The sequence below is a fragment of the Dipodomys spectabilis genome, unplaced genomic scaffold (assembly GCF_019054845.1).
Source record: "Dipodomys spectabilis isolate Male_0828 unplaced genomic scaffold, ASM1905484v1 ptg000201l, whole genome shotgun sequence".
NCBI lineage: Eukaryota > Metazoa > Chordata > Mammalia > Rodentia > Heteromyidae > Dipodomys > Dipodomys spectabilis.
Window position 1 is genome coordinate 2,249,154 of NW_024870878.1, and position 22,336 is coordinate 2,271,489.

The 22,336-nt window shown below is 42.0% G+C and overlaps 1 protein-coding gene across 7 annotated transcripts in view; it reads left to right on the top strand.

The window, feature by feature from the left end:
- Aplp2 (amyloid beta precursor like protein 2) overlaps window positions 1-21,975 on the top strand; it is a 101,069-nt gene extending 79,094 nt beyond the window's left edge. For 4 of the 7 annotated variants that reach the window (XM_042696183.1, XM_042696188.1, XM_042696185.1 and 1 more), the window contains 11 exons: window positions 1,228-1,358; window positions 2,497-2,571; window positions 5,537-5,695; window positions 6,661-6,789; window positions 9,983-10,082; window positions 12,056-12,208; window positions 14,075-14,110; window positions 18,169-18,254; window positions 18,927-19,001; window positions 19,344-19,499; window positions 20,544-21,975. In XM_042696183.1, coding sequence (XP_042552117.1) covers window positions 1,228-1,358; window positions 2,497-2,571; window positions 5,537-5,695; window positions 6,661-6,789; window positions 9,983-10,082; window positions 12,056-12,208; window positions 14,075-14,110; window positions 18,169-18,254; window positions 18,927-19,001; window positions 19,344-19,499; window positions 20,544-20,645 — 1,202 coding nt within the window. In that variant the 3' untranslated portion in view covers window positions 20,646-21,975. The remainder of the gene's footprint in view (window positions 1-1,227; window positions 1,359-2,496; window positions 2,572-5,536; window positions 5,696-6,660; window positions 6,790-9,982; window positions 10,083-12,055; window positions 12,209-14,074; window positions 14,111-18,168; window positions 18,255-18,926; window positions 19,002-19,343; window positions 19,500-20,543) is intronic. The other 3 variants (XM_042696186.1, XM_042696189.1, XM_042696187.1) reach the window with 1 other exon arrangement.
- Window positions 21,976-22,336: the final 361 nt, after the last annotated feature.

Here is a 22,336-nt window from a genome sequence, read left to right on the forward strand (position 1 = left end):
TAAACTGACATAGGACTCAAACACTCTTAACAAGATTTTAGTTGTAGCCTTTAAGTCAATCAAATGAAAGGGAACAAAGCGAAAGTCTTCTGATAGAGAAACTGGAGTGGCTGGTTAATTTCTACCTATATTTATCAGTTATATAATTATTAAATGGATTAAAAATGTACCGTTCTGGAAATTAGATGAATTTGTTTCTGGGTTTAAATATAGTTGAATCTTGGTGTTTGCTTTCTGCTTAGCTCCAAAATTGTCTCTATACACTGAGTAAGTTTCACATCATTCCTCCCCTGTTTGGGAAATCTCCAGTGACTCAAATTATGGATAAGCATCTCTATGGGTATTTCTTGAGGGATGTCTGAGTTAACTTGCTCTGTCTTTGTCCTTTCCTTTAGGAGGTAGATTCCAGTGTGTTGATACTTAATTGCCAGGGGCCAATAAGAGCTATATCTGATCAGCAATGAGGTGAGGGCTGTCTGTTCTAATGGACTATTCTCTATGGAGAATAATATCTGGAGAGGCCCCTCCAACAGTGTCACAAATCAGCTAAGCCCAAGGTGTCTTTACATAAGTGGAAAGATAAAAACTCAGTTTTACCTTCATTAGCTCTTATTGCAGGGGGAGTATGTGAATCTTTGAATGATGTTGAAGACTCAAAATTATAGAGTGAATTTTGTTTCTATCTGGCCCACATGCAAAGAATATTTAATGAACTAGTTTTCCAGAGTAAATTTAAGACCTAAAGATTGTAGAAGAAAGGGACTCAAGTGTCAAGTTGCTTATAAAGTGGACACTTTGTGGAAGTGCCTTCTCAGGGTCTAAATTCAGCCTCGTTTAGATGCTATTAGTAACAGAACAGTAGAGTAGTTATATTTAGGCTTTTAGATTTTTAAGCACTGAAGGGAAGGAAGGTATAGAAGCAGGTATTTCTTTTTTCTGCTTAAGTGGAGATGCCTCTTGGGTGTTGAAGATACTGGAGGTTGAGCTACCAATAAATTGCTGTATTAGCATGGACTGACATGGTTGATGAATATTATGTAAAGAAGATTGCCCATTGTAATCCAACAGAGTGAAGTCTTGGCAGACAGCAATACCCTGCCCTTTTAGCAAGCTACAAGACAAATTGAGTCCATCCTGCAGGTCCTGAACTGAGTTTTCTTCCTAGAACACTTTTAATATTATGCCTGAACCAAAAAGACAAATTAATTCTCTGTAATTTTGTTTCAGTTCCCCCAACACCTCTGCCAACCAATGATGTTGATGTGTATTTTGAGACGTCAGCAGATGATAATGAGCATGCTCGCTTCCAGAAGGCTAAGGAACAATTGGAAATTCGGCACCGCAACCGAATGGACAGGGTAAACTTGCCTACTTCCTATCTTCATGGTGTTCAGCATCTAGTAGTCTGGTAGTTTTTAATGTATGGTGGTAGAGATCCAACCCTGGGCCTTTACATCACTGTTATTTACAAATAGATGAAAATTATTAGCCATGAGAAAAGGTAACCGTAAAAACATCTTAGATGGGGCTGGTAATGTGTGGCTTAGTGGTAGAATGCTTGCCTAGCATGCATGAGGCCCTGGGTTTCATTCCTTGGTACCATATAAACAGAAAGCCGGAAGTGGCGCTGTGCTGAAGCAGTACAGTGCTAGCCTTGAACAAAAGAAGCTCAGGGACAGTGCCCAAGCCCTGAGTTCAAGTCTTAAGACTGGCCAAAAATCCCCATCAAAAATGTTAGATGAAGCTAACATATTAAAACATTCTACTATATACCATTGGGAGTAGAAGGTGATTCTATGACTTGAGAAGAACAGTCTTTTTTTTTTTTTTTTGGTTGATCCTGGGGCTTGAACTCTGGGCCTGAGCATTGTCCCTCAGCTCTTCAGCTCAAGACGAGCGCTCTACCACTTGAGCTACATTGAGCGCCTCTTCCGTTTTCCTGGTGGTTTATTGGAGATAAAAGTCTCATGGACTTTTCCTGCCCGGGCTGGCGTTGAACCAGGATCCTCAGATCTCAGCCTCCTGAGAGCCACCAGCACCTGGCGGAAGAATAGTCTTAAGTGTTGGAGCAGTGGCTATGCAGAGTGCAGCTTCCCTCTTGACTCACTCTGGATTGAAAGGAAGTTGACAAAGGAATCCTTCCCTACGTCTGAGCTCCACCAGACAATGTGCGCTGGACATATCAGTTCTGAGAACGAGGCATGACCATCATTTTTCTTTTATTTATTTTATAAGAGGACAAAGGCACAGAGACTTTTAAATAACTTGCCCAAGGTTATGTAACAAGGAGGTCAGAGAATTGAGGCTTTCATCTAGGGATAGCCAAGGTCTAGAATCCTCTGGGTTAACAGCTCTGAGCCTCACAAGGGATCATATGATCGGTTTCCATTTGCACAGTTTCCGCCGACATTGGATTCAGCGCCTGGCTGTATTTTTAGAAAATGAGGAAGTTGTTTCAGAGAATCATTCTGTGGTGGGTGTTTTTGACCTTTGTAGGTAAAGAAGGAATGGGAAGAGGCAGAGCTTCAAGCCAAGAATCTCCCCAAAGCAGAGAGACAGACCCTTATTCAGGTAAGATGTGTTCCCCAGGGACAAGAGACAAAGCATCCAGTCTGGCCAGTTGAAATTATGGTTAGAGTCAAACTCCCAGCAAATTTGAATTTGACACCTCCTTTGAGTCAAGAGCTTAAGTTACAAGGAAGTTGTAGCTGACCTATTTTTTCTTTTTCACCTCTAGTATTGCTCACCTATGGCAGAAGGAAACGAAACCCTCTCCCAGAGCACACCCAATTCATGCCAGGAAGTAACCTTAGCTCAGCTGCCGTTTGTTAATTCTGGTCCTGGCAAAAGTTCTCTGTCATCTTTGTTCTTGGGCTGTGACTTGTTTTTCATCAGTACTGGTTTTTTTTTCCCCCAGACTAAATCAAAAGTACAAAAAGCATTTCTAATTCCAGTTCATCTATGACTTCATAAGAATACAACATTAAAATCATAGCAACAGAGTATGTTTCTCTTCTGTAGGAGAGATTGCTAGATACATGGATAGCAAATCATACGATTGATTTTGGAAAATGGTTAACTATCCCTCCGTCCCTCCTTCCCAGAATTATTGCACTTAGTTTTTCATGGAAATACTATTTCTTGCCGGTGCTGGTGCCTCATGCCTGTAATCTTAACTACTTAGAAGGCTGAGATCGGAGGATGACAGTTCAAAGCAGAAAAGTCCCTGTGAGACTGTTACATCCAATTAACCACTCAAAGACTGGAAGTAGAGCTGTGGCTCAAAGTGGTAGAGCACTAAGCCTTGATCAAAAGAGCTTAGGGACAACACTCAAAGCCCTGAGTTCAGGCTCTACGACTGACAAAAAAAAGAAAAGCAAGAATACTAATTCTGTAGAAGACCTTTTCTTTATTGGTCACCTAAAAAAATCTGAATTTTAATTTATGCACAAGCTAATGGACCTTGTCAAGGAAATTTACTTCTTTTTTGTTGTTGTTGTTTTTTTGGGTCCGGGCGTGGGGCCTGAACTCTGGGCCTGGGCGCTGTCCCTCAGCTCTTCAGCTCAAGACTAGCGCTCTACCACTTGAGCCACAGTGCCACTTCCGGCTTTTTTCTTTTTGCTTATGTGGTGCTGAGGAATCGAACCCAGGGCCTCATGCATGCAAGGCAAGAGCTCTACCACTGAGTCACCTTCCCAGCCCAAGGAAATTTAATTCACTATCACTAGTCCTTAAGCTCTACCTCATAAGTTACTTGCCCTTTACCACTTACATTATATTGTTATATTTTAATTTTTTAGTTCTAGAAATTGAACTCAGGGCCCGAGTTTACTTGGTCAACACCAGCACTTTTACCATTTTGTACTATGCCCTGTCCTGTGGCTTTTTAATTTGTCAGGGTCTTTCATTAACTCTGGGGTTGTATCAAACTGAATTTTTCTACCTCTAGCTTTGAATAGCTGGGACCATAGACTTTTTTTTGAGATAGGATTTCAATAACCTTAGCTTTGACTGGTCTCAAACCACAATCCTGTCTGTGCCTCCTCAATAAGAGTCTCACGGACTTTCCTGCCCCGGCTGGCTTTGAACCGTGATCCTTAGATCTCAGCCTCCTGAGTAGCTAGGATTACAGGTGTGAGCCACCAGCGCCCTGCTGAAAATTACTTTTATATACATAATAGAAAATATTTTTCCTGAACAATGCAATTGGCTGATGTGATTGACATGGAGTTACTGGAAAATTCTTTTTTCTTTGGTGATACTAGACATTGAACTGCTCTGTGACTTGAACCAACAACTCTAATCCTTTGCTTTTAGTCTGTTTTTCAGATGTCTCTCAATTTTGCCCTCTACCTCTACTTCTTTAGTAACTGGCACTAGCTTGCTTCCCCCCCCCCCCCCCCCCCCACACACACACACACACACATTTTCCTCTGATTCTATGTCCTCCTAGCTTCCCTCTTATGTACAAATATATATACCATATGTGGGGTCAAGAATATAGAGTCATCTAAAAATGATGCGACAAATTAAGAAGAGGTCCTGTTTACTTTGTCATATCTTGTTGCCTTTTGAATTTAACATCCGCATATCAAGGAGACTATATACCATTTGTTTCTCTGATCTTGGCTTATTTCACTCAACATGATTTCTAATAGTTCCATCCATTTCCCTGCAAATGCCATTATTTTGTCCTTTTTAATGGCTGTGTAATACTCTGTTGTATATAGGTACCTCAGTTTGAGATCCATACATGTGTAGTGGGGCATCTGGGTTGTTTCCATTTTTGGCTGGTGTGCATGCAGGTGCATGTCTCCTTGTATCCTGGTTCCTGTTGTTCAGGGTAGATGCCTAGGGAAGGTCTATCTTTAGTTTTCTGAGGAACCTCCAGCCTGCTTTCCAAAGTGGTTGAATTAGTTTATATTTCCACCAGCAGTGCAGTAGGATTCCTCTTCCTCTGCATCTCTGCCAACATTTGTCATCTGAATTTAGGTTGTAGGCCATTCTAACGGGTAAGGTGGTATCTCAGGGTTGTTTTTATTTGCATTTCCTTTATAGCCAGAGCTAATGAAAACTTCCTCATGTTTTTCTTTGCCATTTTTATCTAGACCATCACAACTTTTAACACGATTCAGTGTAACCTACCACATTTGACCTGATTGTGTTTCAATATACCTCATCTATTGGCCACTTATTTCAGGGCTGGCACGTTGTTATAACATGGAAAGGACAGTATTTCTTTTACTATAGTGCTATAGTGTACATTGAAAACCCAGGCAATTGAGCTTGACACACTAGTAATTTTCAGTTGGGGAAATGCTGAACAGTTCTTTTCACACTGAAATGTGACTGGTTTTTCTAATGTAAGGAAGTACTGATCCTGGTGGAAATTACGTAAAGCACACCTTCATCCTACCCTGTTTGATTCTCTGACCGTGTTCCTGCCTTGGATAGGCACTGGACAAAGAAGGGTGCTTACTTAGATTACCCCCTCCAGCTACTACAAATTAGCGTTTTTCTTCCTTTCTGGATGTAGCATTTCCAAGCTATGGTTAAAGCTTTAGAGAAGGAGGCTGCCAGTGAGAAGCAGCAGCTGGTGGAAACCCACCTGGCTCGAGTGGAAGCCATGCTGAATGACCGCCGACGGATGGCTCTGGAGAATTACCTGGCTGCCCTGCAGTCTGACCCACCTCGGGTGAGTTGCAATCTGAGCTGTACCTTGGTTAGTCTTCTTCAGTGTTGCCTCCCCTAAGGTAGCATACTTAATGGAATCTCAACGAATGGCACACACAGGTTGGTAAAAACTTTTTCTTTTTCTTTTTGCCAGTCCTAGGGCTTGAACTCGGGGCCTGGGCACTGTCCATGAGCTACTTCTTTTGTTCAAGGCTAGCACTCTACCACTTGAGCCACAGTGCCACTTCTGGCTTTTTCTGTTTATGTAGTACAGAAGAATTGAAGCCAGTGCTTCATACATGCTAGGCAAGCACTCTACCACTAAGTCACATTCCCAGCCCCTTAAAAACTTTGTTTTTATGACAAGATTGAAGGTAATATTTTATTGAGAAAGATAGTTTCTTGTTACTTGGTAGCCTAAAAAAGCTTTCAGGAATACAGTTTTCATAGCTAACTTTGCTTTTTCTTCACTTTTGGTGCTGGTCCTAGGGCTTGAACCAAAGGCCTTCGCTACTTTCCCTGAGCTTGTTTGCTCAAGGCTGGTACTCTACCACTGGAGCCATAGCTCTACTTCTGGCTTGTTTGGTAGTTAATTAGAGATAAGAGTATCCAAGGCTTTCCTGCCTTGGCTGGCTTTGAACCATGATCCTCAGGCATGACTCACTAGTGCCTGGCTAAACTTTACATTTTTTTTTTTTAATGATTTTATTGTTATTAAGGTGTTATTACAGCAGGGTTATGAGGTAATGAGGATTATCAGGTAATGAATACATGTTTTTCTGAACAACTTAAAAAATATTTTTATTGTTAGTATTATGGTGATATACAAAGGGGTTACAGTTACATACGTAAAGAGTACATTTCTTTTTCTTCACCCCTTCCTTTGCTTTGCCCTGGTTTCCCTCTCTTGAGTGAACTGTTCAGCTTTTGTTTTCCTTACCTATTGGAATTCTCTGGGTGTCAAACAACTGTTGTTCTCTCCTGCAGCCTCATCGCATTCTCCAAGCCTTGCGGCGTTACGTCCGTGCTGAGAACAAAGATCGCTTGCATACCATTCGTCATTATCAGCACGTGTTGGCTGTTGACCCAGAAAAGGCAGCACAGATGAAATCCCAGGTACGCTGGACACAGAACTTGCCACCTCCAGAGTATTTCCACAGGGAACATGTGCCTGTGCTCATGATGCAGGAGCACTGTTACTTGTGTTTGTTATTATCCCTGAACATGGTTTTTGGTTTCCAAAGATATTTGGTACATGATTTTTGAATTAAAAATTTTTTTAAAATTTATTGTACTTTACATTAAGTAGTTGGTATTTAAACAGGTGCTGAAAAATTGAGAATTATGATTGTATTGAAAAGGAAGAGTCCTGAAGTATCTTTAGGAAGACAGCTAGAAAAATGGGTCTTGTCAGGAACTAGTTAGGCTTTTCAAGTCTTCTTGATTAAAAATGACTAAACAAAACTTGTATATCCCCTTAATAATAACAATAAAAAACACCGGTGGCTCATGCCTATAATCCTAGCTACTCAGGAGGCTGAGATTTGAGGATAATGGTTCGAACCCCAGCTGGGCAGAAAAATCTGTGAGACTCTTAGCTCCAATAAACTACTCCAAAAACTTGAAAGTAGTGTTGTAGCTCAACTGGTGAGGTGCTAGCTTTGAGCACAGAGGCTTAGGGACAGAGCCCAGTCGCTGAGTTCAAACCCAGGACTGGCAAAAATAAAGAAAAAGTAAACCAAAAAAAAAAATCACATTTTCTTATCTTTTTGTTAGTAAATTAGACTATTGTGTTATATTTAAGGAAACATAGCCAATGAGAATAGACTAGGAAACCAGTGTGTGTGTGTTGATTTTTGCTTGTTTGTGGGTTTGTTGTATTGGGGATCAAACCCAAGATTTCATTCAGGCTAAAGAAGTGCTCTGTAATTGAACTTTCCTCTACATCCCTGGCCCTGATTAATATATTAAACAAATGATTAGGGAATATCTGAGATCAAACTACCATACCAAGTGAAGTGGGAGTAAAAAGGTCTACCACTGTAGAAATCTCAGAAGAGACCCAACTCTCCTGTGAGCTATCTGCTGTCAACCTCTAATTCTAGCAGAGCAGGGCCACTGAGTTATTTTTTTTTAATTTTTTATTTTTTGGCTATTTCCTGTTCTGTGACTTGAACACTAGGAAGAACTAAGATGCTCTATTATAACTTGAATATCCCTTATCCAAAATGTTTGAGACTGTAGTCTTGTAAGTATCTGAATTAGGATCTTCTTTCAATATACTATATACATAGCAAGATATCCTGAGGTAAGACCCAAGTCTAGACGTCATTTTATGTTATACACATAGCCTAAAAGTAATTTTTTTGCAGCATTTTTGGTGTGCTTGTACTTTGACTCTGACCTTCACAAGTAATCAGATGTGTAATTTTCCACTGCATCATGTCCAGGACTGAATGAATGTTACAGATTTGGGGACATTTCTGATTTTGGATTATAGGTTATCAGCCTGTATACCTTTGGCCATATTTGCTTGGCTGAATATGAGTGAAACATTGCTTTTATTCGTCATGCTCTGTAGTTACTGTAAAGGCTGCATTTTCCAATATTCCACCTTTCCTCAGTGGGTGTATGAAGCACCTGCTCTTAAGCTTTTTAATTCATCTGAGGAAGTATAACACATACTGAGACTGTGGGTAGTTCCATTTGCATTTTTCTTTCCCCTAAGGCATTCACTCTTGTGCTTTTCCATCAATTTACTTGATTGACAGAATGGCAAATATAAAATTAAATTGCTTTCATCCTTGCTTTTAAAGGTCAGAGCCATATCAATCTACAGTAAAAGCCTCTTTACATTCAACTTTTTTTTTCTTTCATTTTGACCCTTCTCTGTAATGGCTTTCAGCCCATCCAATTAGTCCATTGGCTTTAAGCACCCTCTTTAGGAGAGGCTCAGTAATTGCAAGTCACCAGGCAGAGAACTTAACTTAGAGTGAACTGAAGAGCTTTAGCTTGTGTGGACTACAGCATGCCTTGCTGTGTCCTTGGGGCAAGTCAGTTTCAGTTCCACCCTAACTGATCTTGTGGGAAGAATAGTCTGGACCTTTTTCTTTCAGAAAAGACAAAGTGGTCTCTAGTAGATAATTCTTTTAACATTCCCTTCACATCAGTTTCTTGTTGGCTTATTCATACAATCCTGCTACTTGGATGGCAAAGACTGAGGATCACACACAGTTCAAGGCCAACACTAGTACAAATTTTTGTCCTGGGGTGGGAGAGTGGGGGGGGGAATCTCAACCAAATGCTGGGCATGGAAACACTTGCTTGCAATTCTGGCTGTATAGGAGATTGAGATTGGGAAGATTATGATTCTAGGCTAGCCTAGGCAAAAAAAAAAATCCTTGAAACTTTATCTCAACAGAAGCTGGACACAGTGGTGATGAATCATCCCAGCTATGATAGAATCCACCTATTTTAGGTGGATCATGGTCCAGGAACCATGCCCAGGCAAGAAAGCCAGGCCCTACTTATCTATCAACTTCAAAAATAAACAGTGCAAAAAAAAGACTGAAAACATGGCTTATTGTTAGAGCCACCTCCCTAGGAAGCTCAGGTCTCTTGAGTTTAAAAACCCACTACCACCAAAAGAAACATATCAGATTGATACCTCAGCATGAGGTATTTTTTTTGTGTGTGAGTAGTAATTTGGCTAAAAAGAAATAAACTAGTTCTGCTCTCACTGTCCATTTTAAGCAGTTGCTTCACTAAGCAAAATGCGTAAATGGTTTTGTCTTCCCACATAATTTTCAGCTAGTGATTTGGGTCTGTTTTTAACCCCATATAATCTAATAGGTGGCAAAAACTGACATTTTCAGTCAGCAGAACCTTATAGAATGTGCTGCATTGTACAAATGACGGCTTTCAGTTTAGTGTATTAATTGATGGCAAGTGCTTTGTGTGAAAAGCCAGTAGCTGGTGAGGAAATATTTTTAAAATTTTTCTTTTTTTTCCTCAGTTGATATTTTTCAGATATTGTTATTAGGGTGATGTACAGAGGGGTTACTGTTTCATAAGTGATCAAATGAGTATTTTACTTAGGGGCATTATATGCTGCATGACCATATTCTTAAAGTTCAGTGGTCAGTACATTTAGCATTATGGATATATTTCTAGCAACTCTGCTTGTCTCTGTAAAGTGTACAACCCTGATGTAGTCTTTGTGGAAATGTGTGAGGCTGTCCCTCCAGGGAGTTTCTGTCTAGCTTGGTTGTTCCCAGTGACATGGCTTTCCACCATATTGTGCTTTCAGGTGATGACACATCTCCATGTGATTGAAGAAAGAAGGAATCAAAGCCTCTCTCTGCTCTATAAAGTTCCCTTTGTAGCCCAAGAAATTCAGGAGGAAATTGGTGGGTACTAACTATATCAAGGCCTGGTAGGACTCCTTGCTGAAGCTCAGGTGTGATGGCTGGGGCAAGATGAGAGAAACAGGAGCCAACCAGGCCAATGAGGTGTGGGGCATGCCGTGGTTTCTGAGATCTACAATCTACTGGAGCTTACATGAATGACAGGGTTACAGAGTCACTAAGGACAATTGTACTGGCCGGAAACCACAGAAACCGTTGGTTTATTGACTTTCACTCTTGTTAACAGAAGAATCTAGGATATGATATTGTAGGAGCCTGGAAAGTTCACTGTTAGCATTCCACCCTGTAATTGCTGGTATTTCTACAAATTCCCACCTCATCTCCCTCTCCCACTCTTCTTAGTTTATTCAGCAAGATTTATTATGTCTATCACTAGGTGTCCCAGAGTAAAATGCAACAGAACGGGCAGTATGTGCTAGAGTTCCCACAGAAGAGAGCCAGATAGGAAAGCAGCTGGGTATAAGTGCTTGGAGCTCTACAGTCAGGGTACGATGCTGGGGAGTTAAAGTCAAGCAGTGTTTCTGAGTGTCTCAGTATAGCTAGAACACAGCAAGGAGAAAGGAGATCATAGGAGAAAGGCAGAGTCCAAATCAAGAAAACGGTACTTGGTTAAGTAAAATCAAGGAGTCAGATAATGGAATTCTCAGATAATGGGGAATAATGGCATAATTCTCAGATAATGGGAAATTGGTAGAAGGCTTTAAGCTTGGGATTTTACTTTAAAAACAAACAGAACTTGAAAGAAGTTCTGCTACATGGAGAGCTGATTAAAGTTATAAACTAGCTTGGGAGTGATTATAAAATCCAGGAGAAAGGTAGATGTTGAGTGCTATGACTATAAAAGAAGAGATCAGAGATGTCTTTGGGATGTGATCAAGAGGACTAGGGCAAGGGAATGGGCGATTGAGGGAAAAACACCAAGGAATGACATGGATGGCTTTGCCACAGTGTTTACTAAAGTAGGAAGTTCTGCTGAACATCATGCAAGAGATCTAAGGAAGGCTGTTAGATGAAGCAATGTTTGGATAGTTGCCATAGGATACATTTGAGAATCATGGTAAACGGGTATTTTTTGGGGGGGCAGGGGAGGGAGGGACCAGTCGTGGGGCCTGAACTCTGGGCCTGGGTGCTGTCCCTCAGCTCTTCAGCTCAAGGCTAGCGCTCTACCACTTGAGCCACAGTGCCACTTCCGGCTTTTTCTTTTTGCTTTATGTGGTGGTGAGGAATCGAACAAGTACCGTATTAACCATAGTTAGGCTACAGTTAATATTGTAAGCTAAAATATGCTGGGGAATGTAGATTTTAAGTATTCACATGAATAAAAAGAAATTACTTTGAGCTGGGCGCTGGTGGCTCACGCCTGTAATCCTAGCTACTCAGGAGGCTGAGATCTGAGGATCGCGGTTCAAAGCCAGCCCGGGCAGGAGAGACCGTGAGACTCCTATCCCCAATAAACCACCAGAAAACCGGAAGTGGCGCTGTAGCTCAAGTGGTAGAGCGCTCGCCTTGAGCTGAAGAGCTGAGGGACAGCGCCCAGGCCCAGAGTTCAAGCCCCACGACCCACAAAAAAGAAATTACTTTGAAAGGTGTTGGGCACCTTTAATCATTTTATAATGCAAATCAAAACATCATAAAAAGAATGGTCTTTCAGCCAGGTGCTGGTAGCTTATGCTTATCATTGAAACTAGTCAGAAGGCTGAGATCTGAGGATCATAGGGAAGTCCATGAGACTGTTACCTTCAATTAACCACCAAAAAGCTGGGAATGGAGCTAAGGCTCAGGAACAGCACCCAAGCCGAGTTCAAGCCCCAGGACTAGCACCAGAAAACGAATGGAGTTAAGAATGGTCTAATGGACACTCAGCAGATCTCTGGAATGACAGGCTGCTACTCTTGTGCAGAGATACCACATCCTCCTGAAACCTATTTTCTGTCCCTTGCCCTGTCTTTTGTCAGACGAGCTCCTTCAGGAACAGCGAGCAGACATGGACCAGTTCACTGCCTCCATCTCAGAGAGCCCTGTGGATGTTCGGGTGAGCTCTGAGGAGAGTGACGAGATCCCGCCGTTCCACCCCTTCCATCCCTTCCTGCCCTTACCTGAGAACGAAGGTGTGTATGGTCTTTAGTAGAACTTCTTGGCAGTGGGGTAAGGTAGAATGGAATTAAGTCAGGTTGGGCTGGGGAGGTTGGGTTCCTGCAAGAGGCAGGGGAGACTACATTTTCTTAAGCGTCTGCTCTATCCTGAGTCTTAGCCGGTAGGAGACTTCACTATCACGGGAAGTTCCTCCCATTTTTTTTTAAATGGATTGCTTCAAGGCCATTGCTCTTCCTGCTTGTGTGATGGCCCTTACACATGGGAGTCACATTGCAGGTTAAATAGGACCTTTGTGTTGTGCTATGCTTTTATCTTTAAATAATAGTCTTAGGAGGTAGATAGCTAATGAAGGGACTGAAGAGGTGCCTGGTCTGGCTCAGGCTCACATCTCTGATGTAGTGAGGCACTGTGTCCTTTGGTCCCCAATCAGGCATGCTTTCCTCTGTTCTCTTGCTGGTTCAGTGTCTAAAAGTATCTCTAAAAACCATGAGATCACACTAGAAATAAACAAGCTGATTCCCTGAAAACAGCATGTGTAATCAGATTCTATTTACTGCTGCTGTTGCTATTGCTGGTGATGATAAAAATTGCCCACATGCCAGGTGCTGGCAGCTCACACCTGTAATCCTACCTACTTAGGAGGCTGAGATCTGAGGATCATGGTTCGAAGCCATCTTGGTCAGAAAAATCCCTGTGAGACTTTTATATCCAATTAAGCACTCAAAAACTGGAAGTGGTGCTATAGCTCAAGTGGTATAGTACTAGACTTGAGCAGAAAGGCCCAGGGACAGGGCCCTGAGTTCAAGCCCCAGAACTGACCAAAAAAAGAAAAAAGAAGCAAAGGCCCACAGCTATGGAGGAAGCCCTGACTATGTGCCAGCTTTAGTGAAGCATTCAGTTAGTCTTCACAATAACTCTAAGGTAGATACCTAGTGAGTCTTGAATTTAAACCAGTTACCTACTTGCATAGGGCATATATCCTTAGTTTGTAGGTGGAGAGCCAGTGTTTGAACTCAAGCCGACAGTGTCCTGAAGTCTTTGGGATGCTCTCTCACACCTGTGACCAGAGATAGCCTAGGGCCGTGTGCATTAGCTTTTGGACTTTATAGAAATGTCTTAATAGCTGGGCACTGGTAGCTCATGCCTGTTACCCTAGCTACTCAGGAGGCTGAGATCTGAGATTTGAGATTAGAAGCTAGCCCGGGCAGGAAAGTCTTTGAGACGCTTACCTCCAATTAATCACTGCAAAAACCCAGAAGTGGCACTGTTGCTCAAGTGGTAGAGTGCTACTCTTGAGCAGAAAGGAGCCCGAGGACTGGCAAGAAAAGAAAAAAAATGTTTCCAAACTGGCACAAGACTCAGTGCAGTGAGTGACCTTGCAGTAATAAACAGGAACGGAGAGAGCAGTGGGTAAAGAGCTGTCACCCCATTCCTAATCCTGATCTTATAAATCTCAGCCTCTCGGGGGCTGGAAGGTGGCCATGCATGAACAACTCTATGCTTGTTTGGATCAGAACATTTCAAGCATAGCTCAACTAGGTCCTTGTTGGTCTATTAGCAAACCACAATCAATACTAACTTCCTTTTGTACTATTTTCTAAGAAAAATAATTTTGTGAGCTAAGCTGAATAATTTCTCTTCAAAGGCCCAAATGAGATCTACTACTTTTCTCCACCAAGGATACTTTCTATAATATGCTCTGCCTCTTATGCTAGTTTGTTTATGGGACAGTTCAGGCATGGTTTTTAAGGGGGGGAAATGCCACATTCACACTGTAGATGAATTCTAAGTCAAGAATTTTCAAAGAAGCTATCTTCTTTCTTAATCTACTTTTGTGCTGTTTTGTTTTTTTTTTTTTAATTGTTTTCCTTTCTGCTTAGACACCCAGCCGGAATTGTACCACCCAATGAAAAAAGGTTGGTTTGTCAAAGATGTTCCCTTCAAGTCCTCCATTCCTTTTCACTTCCCAGTGCGTTAGAAGTTTCCATTTTCTGTTTCATACCATCATCTGACCTTTCCACTTCATGTCTTCAGCCACGGCTTGGAGTAGTCAGAGTAGTACTGCCTCTGTGTTGCTGATGAGCTCACCTGGCTGCTCTACCCTCAGTAGTATTGGTTACAGTGTGGCCATCCTAAGCTATCCTCTTGGAATGTCCAAATCTAAACAGATGAGTTCTTAAACCTTTGTAAAATACATACAATATATATATTCCATTTAACTGATTGATTGTAGAATTGCTAGTTGGTAAAAGAACGTGCCTAATTTATAGCCACGTGGTAAGTCTTTTCCTATTCATTTTTCTCTGCTGTTCTCACTCACCTCTTTTCCCTTTAGCTGTCCTTGCCCTCTGTGCCTTTGGTCTCAAGACCCCTGAGTTGTAGCATTCTTGAAATATGTGAGGCTGATGGATGGATTATGGGTGAACTCTTGGTGTAGTAGTCTCCAGTTTTCAAAGACAGTGCCTGTGTGCTATCAAAAGTTCTGTGCGCTGAGTATGTTCTGTGCAATTCTGTGTAGCCCATTGAACATCCTGTAAGGCAGGGCTTTTACACAATTTCATAGATTAGGGAGTTGAAAAATCCTCAAATTATACGACTTCTTTCTTTGTGAGTTTAAGAAGTATAGTACCAGGGATCTGAATTCAGGTTTCTGCTTAAGGATCTATGTGATTTTATCCCATGGAATGCCCAAAGTAGATAGGCAGTCCTGTCTCTTGGGTCATTTTTCTCTCTTTTTTGGTGCGCGCACACATGCTGTTCTTGGGACTTAAACTCAGGACCTGGATACTGTCTCTGAGCTTTTTTTGTTCAAGGCTAGCACTCACTCTACCACTTAAGCCACAATATTGATTCCACTTCTGGCTTTTTGATGGTTAATTGAAGAAAGAGTCTCATGAACTTTGCTACCTTGGCTGGCTTCAAACTTTGATCCTCAGGTCTCAGCATCCTGAGTAGCAAGGATTACAGGTATGAGCCACTGGCACCTGGCTAGTACATATTGTCAGTGTACTTTAGGACCCACCCTTTTGGTTTTGACACATTGAATATGGATAGATCAAGTTGTGTTCCCTGGCTTAGAATTTGGTTTATGCTACAGTTCCTTCTCAAAATACAAAAGTGATTTAAACCTTACTTCCTTGATTGCTTTGTTTTGTTCTCCTTGGGTGTGCCTCTGCTTGTAGATCACTGTGCTCACTTTCCTCTCTCCCAGCACATCTTAGATTTACACTTAATGCTGAAATTTATAGCTCAGGTTATAGCTCAGAGGTAGAACATTTATTTGCCTCACACGTGCATACCTCACCACCACCACCAAAAAAAGTTCCTACAAGTTTAACTGACTTTTGCTTTCATATTTAGTTGTTATGTATCAGGACAATTTAGTAGTTATGAATTTTTAGTCTGTCAGTCATCTTTTTATGTGCTTAAAGCACTAAAGTGGATTTGATCACTGTTTTTGACACATGTAGGTTATACAACCAAAAATGTATTAGAACAGCCTGGGTAATGATGATGAAGGGAGAAAGGTAGAAGTAGCTCAGGATTGGAACTTCTTGGTCTTGGTCATAAGCATCCTTGCAGAGGTAATGCCCTTCCAGATTCTTCTTTCTCAAATAGTATTCAAGATCGCTGTTTCATTGGAATGGAGAGCAAAAGCCTGCTCTCACTTAACTAGAATCAAACCATGCAGTTCTTTTTTTTTTTAAATAAGTTTTTTATTGTGAAAATAACATACAGAGGGGTTACAATTACACGAGCAAGGTAATGAGTACATTTCTTATCCAGCATTGTTGCCTCCTCCTTTGTTTTTCCCCTACCATCCCTGCCCTCCCATCTCCACAACTACACTCCCCCCACTCTCCCCCCACCCCACCCCCGCCCCACTCCCTCTTGCTCCCTGCCAAAGTTGTAAAGTTTGTTTTTCGACATAGCATCTTGTACATCTCATTGTTGCAATGGGTCCACCTGTAATTCTTTTAAAAGTGAAAGCGTTTAAAAAAAAAAAAAAAAAAAAAAAAAGTGAAAGCGTTTGAGAAAATTGCATCATTTTTGGCTGCAGTGTCATGAGTTAATGAATTGGTTGGCCTGCAAGCTCAGCAACTGTGAAGCTGTTATTAATTGCTTTGTTGCTCTTTGTTGAGAACGAGCATAGTTATGAGCTGGAAAGCTTTTTCTGTGGTGAAGTCTAGTGTCAGTACCTTCCACGACAATCCAGGGACAGTAGTGCTTTGGGATCTCCCTTGCAGGTTAACTTACATGAGATTCTAAGGCTTAGGATGTAGAGTAGCTTATCAAATTGAGCTATTTTATCTATAAAAAGGTCAAGTCGTAGATGGTGTAGGGAACTGTGTAAGGAACTTAGGATAGCAAGATAGATGTCAGGAGACAACCATGAAGTTCAGGCAGAAGAGAGTTTATTGGGAGAACCAAACCACTGGCCTGCACCAGATGTAGGTGTGCAGCAAGCAGTTGTGTAGCATGTCATGTGTAGTGTGTAGCATGTAGCAGCCTGACAGGTGGCAGAGAGAGATCATGTAGGGAAAAGCCAGGAGATAAGGCGTCAGTGGATGCAGAAGTGACTGCAGAGCCTAGGTTCCTTTTGCTGACTCAGCTGAATCCTGGTTTGGGGAAGGTGATTTCTGTTAAGGCTATGCTGTCCTTGGGGCAGAGGGATAGTCTCCCAGGTAGACCTAACAAATATCACATGCTTTGAACCTAAAAATAAAGAGGCTTGCCCCTCCTTTCTCTTTGCTGGGTCCATTCACAGTGAGTATTTGGACACTTATCATTCCAAGTGTCACACACTAGTGATGCTGACTTAGTCCATATCTGACTCTAGAAAAAGGAGAAGTTGGCCAGGCCTTGGTGGCTCATGCTACTCAAGAAGCTGAGAATCTGAAGATAAATCTGGGCAGCCAAGTCAGTGAGACTCTTACCTCCAGTTAATCACCAGAAAACCAGAAGTGGAGCTGTGGCTCAAAGTGGTAGAGCACTAGCCTTGATCAGAAAAGCTCAGAGACAGTGCTCAAGCCCCGAGTCCTAGCCCCAGTACTGACAAAAAAAGAAGAAGAAGAAAAGCAGAAGTGCTATTCTTGCTCCATGTAGGGAAAAGAACCCTCTACCCTGGTATTAGAATTCTCCTGTTGATGAACTAGTTTCCTGCTGCGCATTCTAGCCTAGTCTCTTAGGATGTGAGTATCAGGGATCTGAGTTCTAAGAGGGGTATGGACCAATGGGAGACAAGAGAAAGACTATTACAAACTGACTTAAGTGCTACATCCTGGGAGTGTCTGAGAGGAGCCCAGGTTTAAGAGATAATTTATCTCTTAAAGGAGGACTTAAGGTTGGAGGAGATATTTGAGCCAGAAAGAATTGCCTATGGTAAACTATAATATATAAAATATAATATTCACATCTACAGCATTGCTGAGATGTACATCCATGTGGGAGGACCTGGGTACTGGAGAATTGGGCTGTGGAATAGCAAGTGCTCAGTAGGACTTTTAAACAGACACACACACACACACACACACACACACATACATACACACACACACATACATAAATACACATACATGCATGCATGCATACACACATACATACACACACATACATACATACATATGGGTGCTTTGTGGTTTTCATACCACAGCGCCCATAGACTCAGCTTCTGTATGTCTTACAATAAACAGTTCTCCCCAAGGCTTACCTTGCATTTTTTCCTAGTGGGTGACAAGTCAGCATTCTCTCCTCCATTATACTCATCAGCCCTTGGCAATGTCTGTGTCATTGATCTTGTAGAGCAGCGCATAAGTACATCTGCCAACCTGGGAACACAATGGCAATAGTGAGTTGTGGGGAGGGATTCAGTGAGGGGCTTTCTAGCCCCTCTTCAAGCAGGAGTTTACTGTTTCTGTGAACTCGGCCTAAGGTGGGCTGTCAGGAAACCTAGCTGTGATCTCTATCCATACAGGGTCTGGAGTGGGTGAACAAGACGGGGGACTGATTGGTGCGGAGGAGAAAGTGATTAACAGTAAGAATAAAGTGGACGAAAATATGGTGAGCCCATTCTTTCTTCTGCACAGTACAGTTTGTTTTGAGACTCACCAGACTGAATGCCTGGTGCTTCTAGGAGCACATCTGCCCGTTTCCTATTCTGGGTGCATGTCTTGTGTGCCCATTTCCTGTATGGTAGAGAAAGAACTCCCCTTGTTCCCACACACTGGCTGTAAGGCTTAGCATCTGCAGATGACAGGGACAAATGAAGTCTTTTTCTATAGAAGTATTGATCTCCAGCCATACAGCAGGAAAATACATTTGGAAATGAAATGAATCACATAAAGCCATTTTCAGGTGAAACAAAATAGAATCAAAGTTCGGTGTTGTTTTTTTTTTTTTTTCTCAAATCCTCTTGAAATCTAAACTTGTTTTCTATCACTTAATTTGTGGCCTCTTGCTATTCTGTTGAGCCACATCTCCACAAGCTACCTAAAGGAGAATGCAGGTGGAAACGCAGCTTAGACCGGTGTTTTTTTTTTTTTCTTGGCATTTGCCTTTCTTTCCCTTTAGAGGTTTGGTGAGTGTATTTGGATGCATGTGATAGAACTGACTGGTTAGTGGGTGTCCATCAGGTATCAGTTCCCAACCACCAGTGTAGTAGAGAAGAAATGATGGTATTTAAAATGAATTTCCCCTCCCACACAGTTGCCGACATTTTTGTGACTGTTTCAGGTCATTGATGAGACTCTCGATGTTAAGGAAATGATTTTCAATGCTGAAAGAGTTGGAAGCCTTGAGGAAGAGCCGGTAGGTGTTTAGTTCCAGAACCTAATGCTTGTTTTCATGTCAGTTTCACTGTTTCTAACCTTCAAGTAGAAAGTGAGAGGTATCTGCTGTTCTCTATTAACAAAGGCTCCCTCATTTCTACTTTCCCATACTGCTGGGTGAGAAAGCTGAAATGAAAATCTCCATGGAGACCAGAAAAAGTGGCTTCTTCCTTATATAGATAGTTATCTGCAAAGCAAGGTAGAGTGCTACCTTGGATTGTAGAGACCCGACTTTGAAGGTGCATGCCCATCCTTGGTCGCCTGTCTCACAGTTGCAAGGTGGTCACTGAAACTTTGTTCCCTGTCTGCTTTGTGATTTTAGGAATCTGTAGGACCTCTGCGGGAGGACTTCAGTCTGAGCAGCAGTGCCCTTATTGGCCTGCTGGTTATTGCAGTGGCCATTGCCACGGTCATTGTCATCAGCCTGGTGATGCTGAGGAAGAGGCAGTATGGCACCATCAGTCACGGGATTGTGGAGGTGAGGAGGGACTTTATTCTGCCTTGGCCCACAGTAGTGAAGGCTGAGGGTTTTCTCTGCACTGTCAGCCCCTGGGGTAGTGGGGAATGATAATGGAATCCAAAGATCTTAATTTCTCTAATACTGGACATGTGGCCATCATTGATAACATGACTTACTGTATTATCAGATCATATTTTTGATAGTCACCAAAAACTAAATATACTGAATCTGTGTCAAGCAAGGGGCTGTTGCCAACTTTCTGTATTTATTTGTGTTTTGACTTATAAATATCAGAAAGTTATAATAACATGCTTCAGAAAATAAAGCAGTTTTCTCAGAGCAGCTCTGTAGTATATCCTCCATTTTATAGATATTTAATAATGAAGGACTGCCACTCCTCCGTGTGTGTGTGGGGGGGGGGGGGTGTGGGTGTGGGTGTGTCTGTCTGTGTCTGTGTCTGTTGGTATTGTGCTCTACCACTGAACTATCCCAGCCGCTCCCCTCTTTGGTGGGGGTAAAAAGCAACCAGAAATTTAGAGTCAAAGCAGGGAATTTCTGATCTTTTGCTGATTTGTAATTGGGATGTTTTGCCCCACTCATTTTTAGAGGGCAGTGAGAAATGTCCAGTCTCTTGATTCTAGAATATGAATACAATTCCTTACTGGTTTGGTTTTCTCTCCTGCTGGAACCTGGCTTCCCTGTAGAGCCTCAGAGCTGGAAAAGACCAGAAATGATAGCACAACATGGCTCCAACATGACTCACTGCTGCCATCCCCAAAACTACACACCAGAACTGCGATTTTCTTGTTGCTGAGGCATTAGGAAAATCCACTAGGCTGTTTTCTCCCTTGACCAAGCTTTCAAAACTCGTGTTTCAGAAAGCAGCATTGCTCCTTGAGCCCATCTTTTCTCTCTCTCCTGGAATGTCCTCGATACCACAGCTATTGTTTGATTTCCCAGGGAAATGAGGATGCTGGGCTGCGTTGGGTCCTCAGGGCATTGTGTGGCACATGGCTTGGTCTTCGGATACACCACTGTGACCTGCGATCTTTGTTTCTCCAGGTTGACCCCATGCTAACCCCAGAAGAGCGTCACCTGAACAAGATGCAGAACCATGGTTATGAAAACCCAACCTACAAGTACCTGGAGCAGATGCAGATTTAAGTCCTGGAAGTGTGTGACACCTGGCTGCAGAGTGCTGCAGGTGGGCCAGAGGAGGTCCAGCATTTTGGATCAACTGCTGACCACTAGCTGCTGCCAGTAGGTCTCATCTTACATCCTGACCTTCTGGATTAAGACTATAAAGTACTACTGTAGGGTTGCAATTTCCATTCTTTTAAATGGGTTAAAAAATTAATATAACAATATATGATATATAAACCTTAAGTGAAATGAAAAAAAGATCTATTGCAGATATCTGACGGATGTAGTTTTCTTTTTTAAATTAATCAGAAACCCCACTTCTATTGTATTGTCTCACACATACATGCTCTATATAAATGGAAAATGTTGATTTTCAATGATAGATTGTATATGCAGGCTGTTTGTTCCAGTTATATTGTATAAGTCAACTCTTTAAGCTCATTCACTGTTCCAATTTTTATTAAAAAAAAAAAAAAGTAAAAAAAAGAAGGCAGTATTTCCTTTTAACTTGTAGAAAGTTGCTGAAAAAGTTTAGTGGACAGGGAACTGTCATTTCTGCTGTAGCACACCATGCTACACTTGTTAAATGATTTTAGAGGACCAGCTTCTTGGAAGTCTGGGGTTTCCAGTGCTGGGTACCTTGGTGTCTCTGTACAAGCCCTGTCACCAAAGGGGCTAACACCTTTTCCTTCTCACATCTTCCAGAGAGCCTAATGCATACAGGTGAGCGTGTTTGCTGCTGCGTTCCTTCTAAATCCAGTTCTTCCATAGCAACTAGCCTGTAGTTTGTATATGATGTTTTTCAGCCATTTTTGTGGTTATTTACTGTAGCCTTTTCTTCTCCATGTTCCTTTCTGAAGTATGTCCACATGCGCAGCCTCTTCCTCTGGATGTCTCCTGCACTCCTTACCTTTACTTGGGTCCACTCTCCTTTCCCGGCCTCTTGTTCACTCAGACCACAGGAAGTAGCTGAGAGCCCAGGGGAGAGCAGAGAGAGCCTGTTCATGTGAAAGGCAAATGTTCTGGGTTGCACGTGAAACTGGATCTTAGACCTTGTGGAAAGCTTTGAAGACTTCCTTCACCTGCGTCTTTGTAATGCTTGTATAGTTGATGTTGATGCTCACAGCTTTCTTATTTCTTTTCCTTTAATCTGGAGGTTCTGGTAACCTGTGATGTATTTCATTTTTTCCCTGTAACTGTTTAGTTTTCTTTTCTCTTCTTCCTCTCCTTTGGCTCTGTCTTTCACACTATGCACACATAAAACTTCACTTACAGACTCCTTAATATGATCTGTGGAGAATGTACAGAGTTTAAACACATCAATAAATACTTTAACTTCCACCAAAAGAAACGCCTTGTTTTATTGACTACCATTGCTTAGTAAGGTTGGTTTTTATTTCTGTGCCTTGAGTGATGGACCTGCAACACTAGGGCTCAAATTCCTGGGTTTTCTTTTTTCTTTTTCCCCTAGTGCCAGTGCCAGGGCTTGATGGGGCCTTCACAGTCCTACTCAGCATTTTTGTTCTGGCTGGTGCTCCAGTCCTGCCATTTTGCTAGTTAATTGGAGGTAGTCTCTCCAACTTTTCTGACCAGGCTGGCTTCAAACCATAATTCTTGAAGTTTCAGCCTCCTGAGTAGCTAGGATTACAGATGGAATCACTGGTGCTCAGCTAAATTCCCTTTTCCCTTTTTTTTTTTTAAGGAGCCAGGCG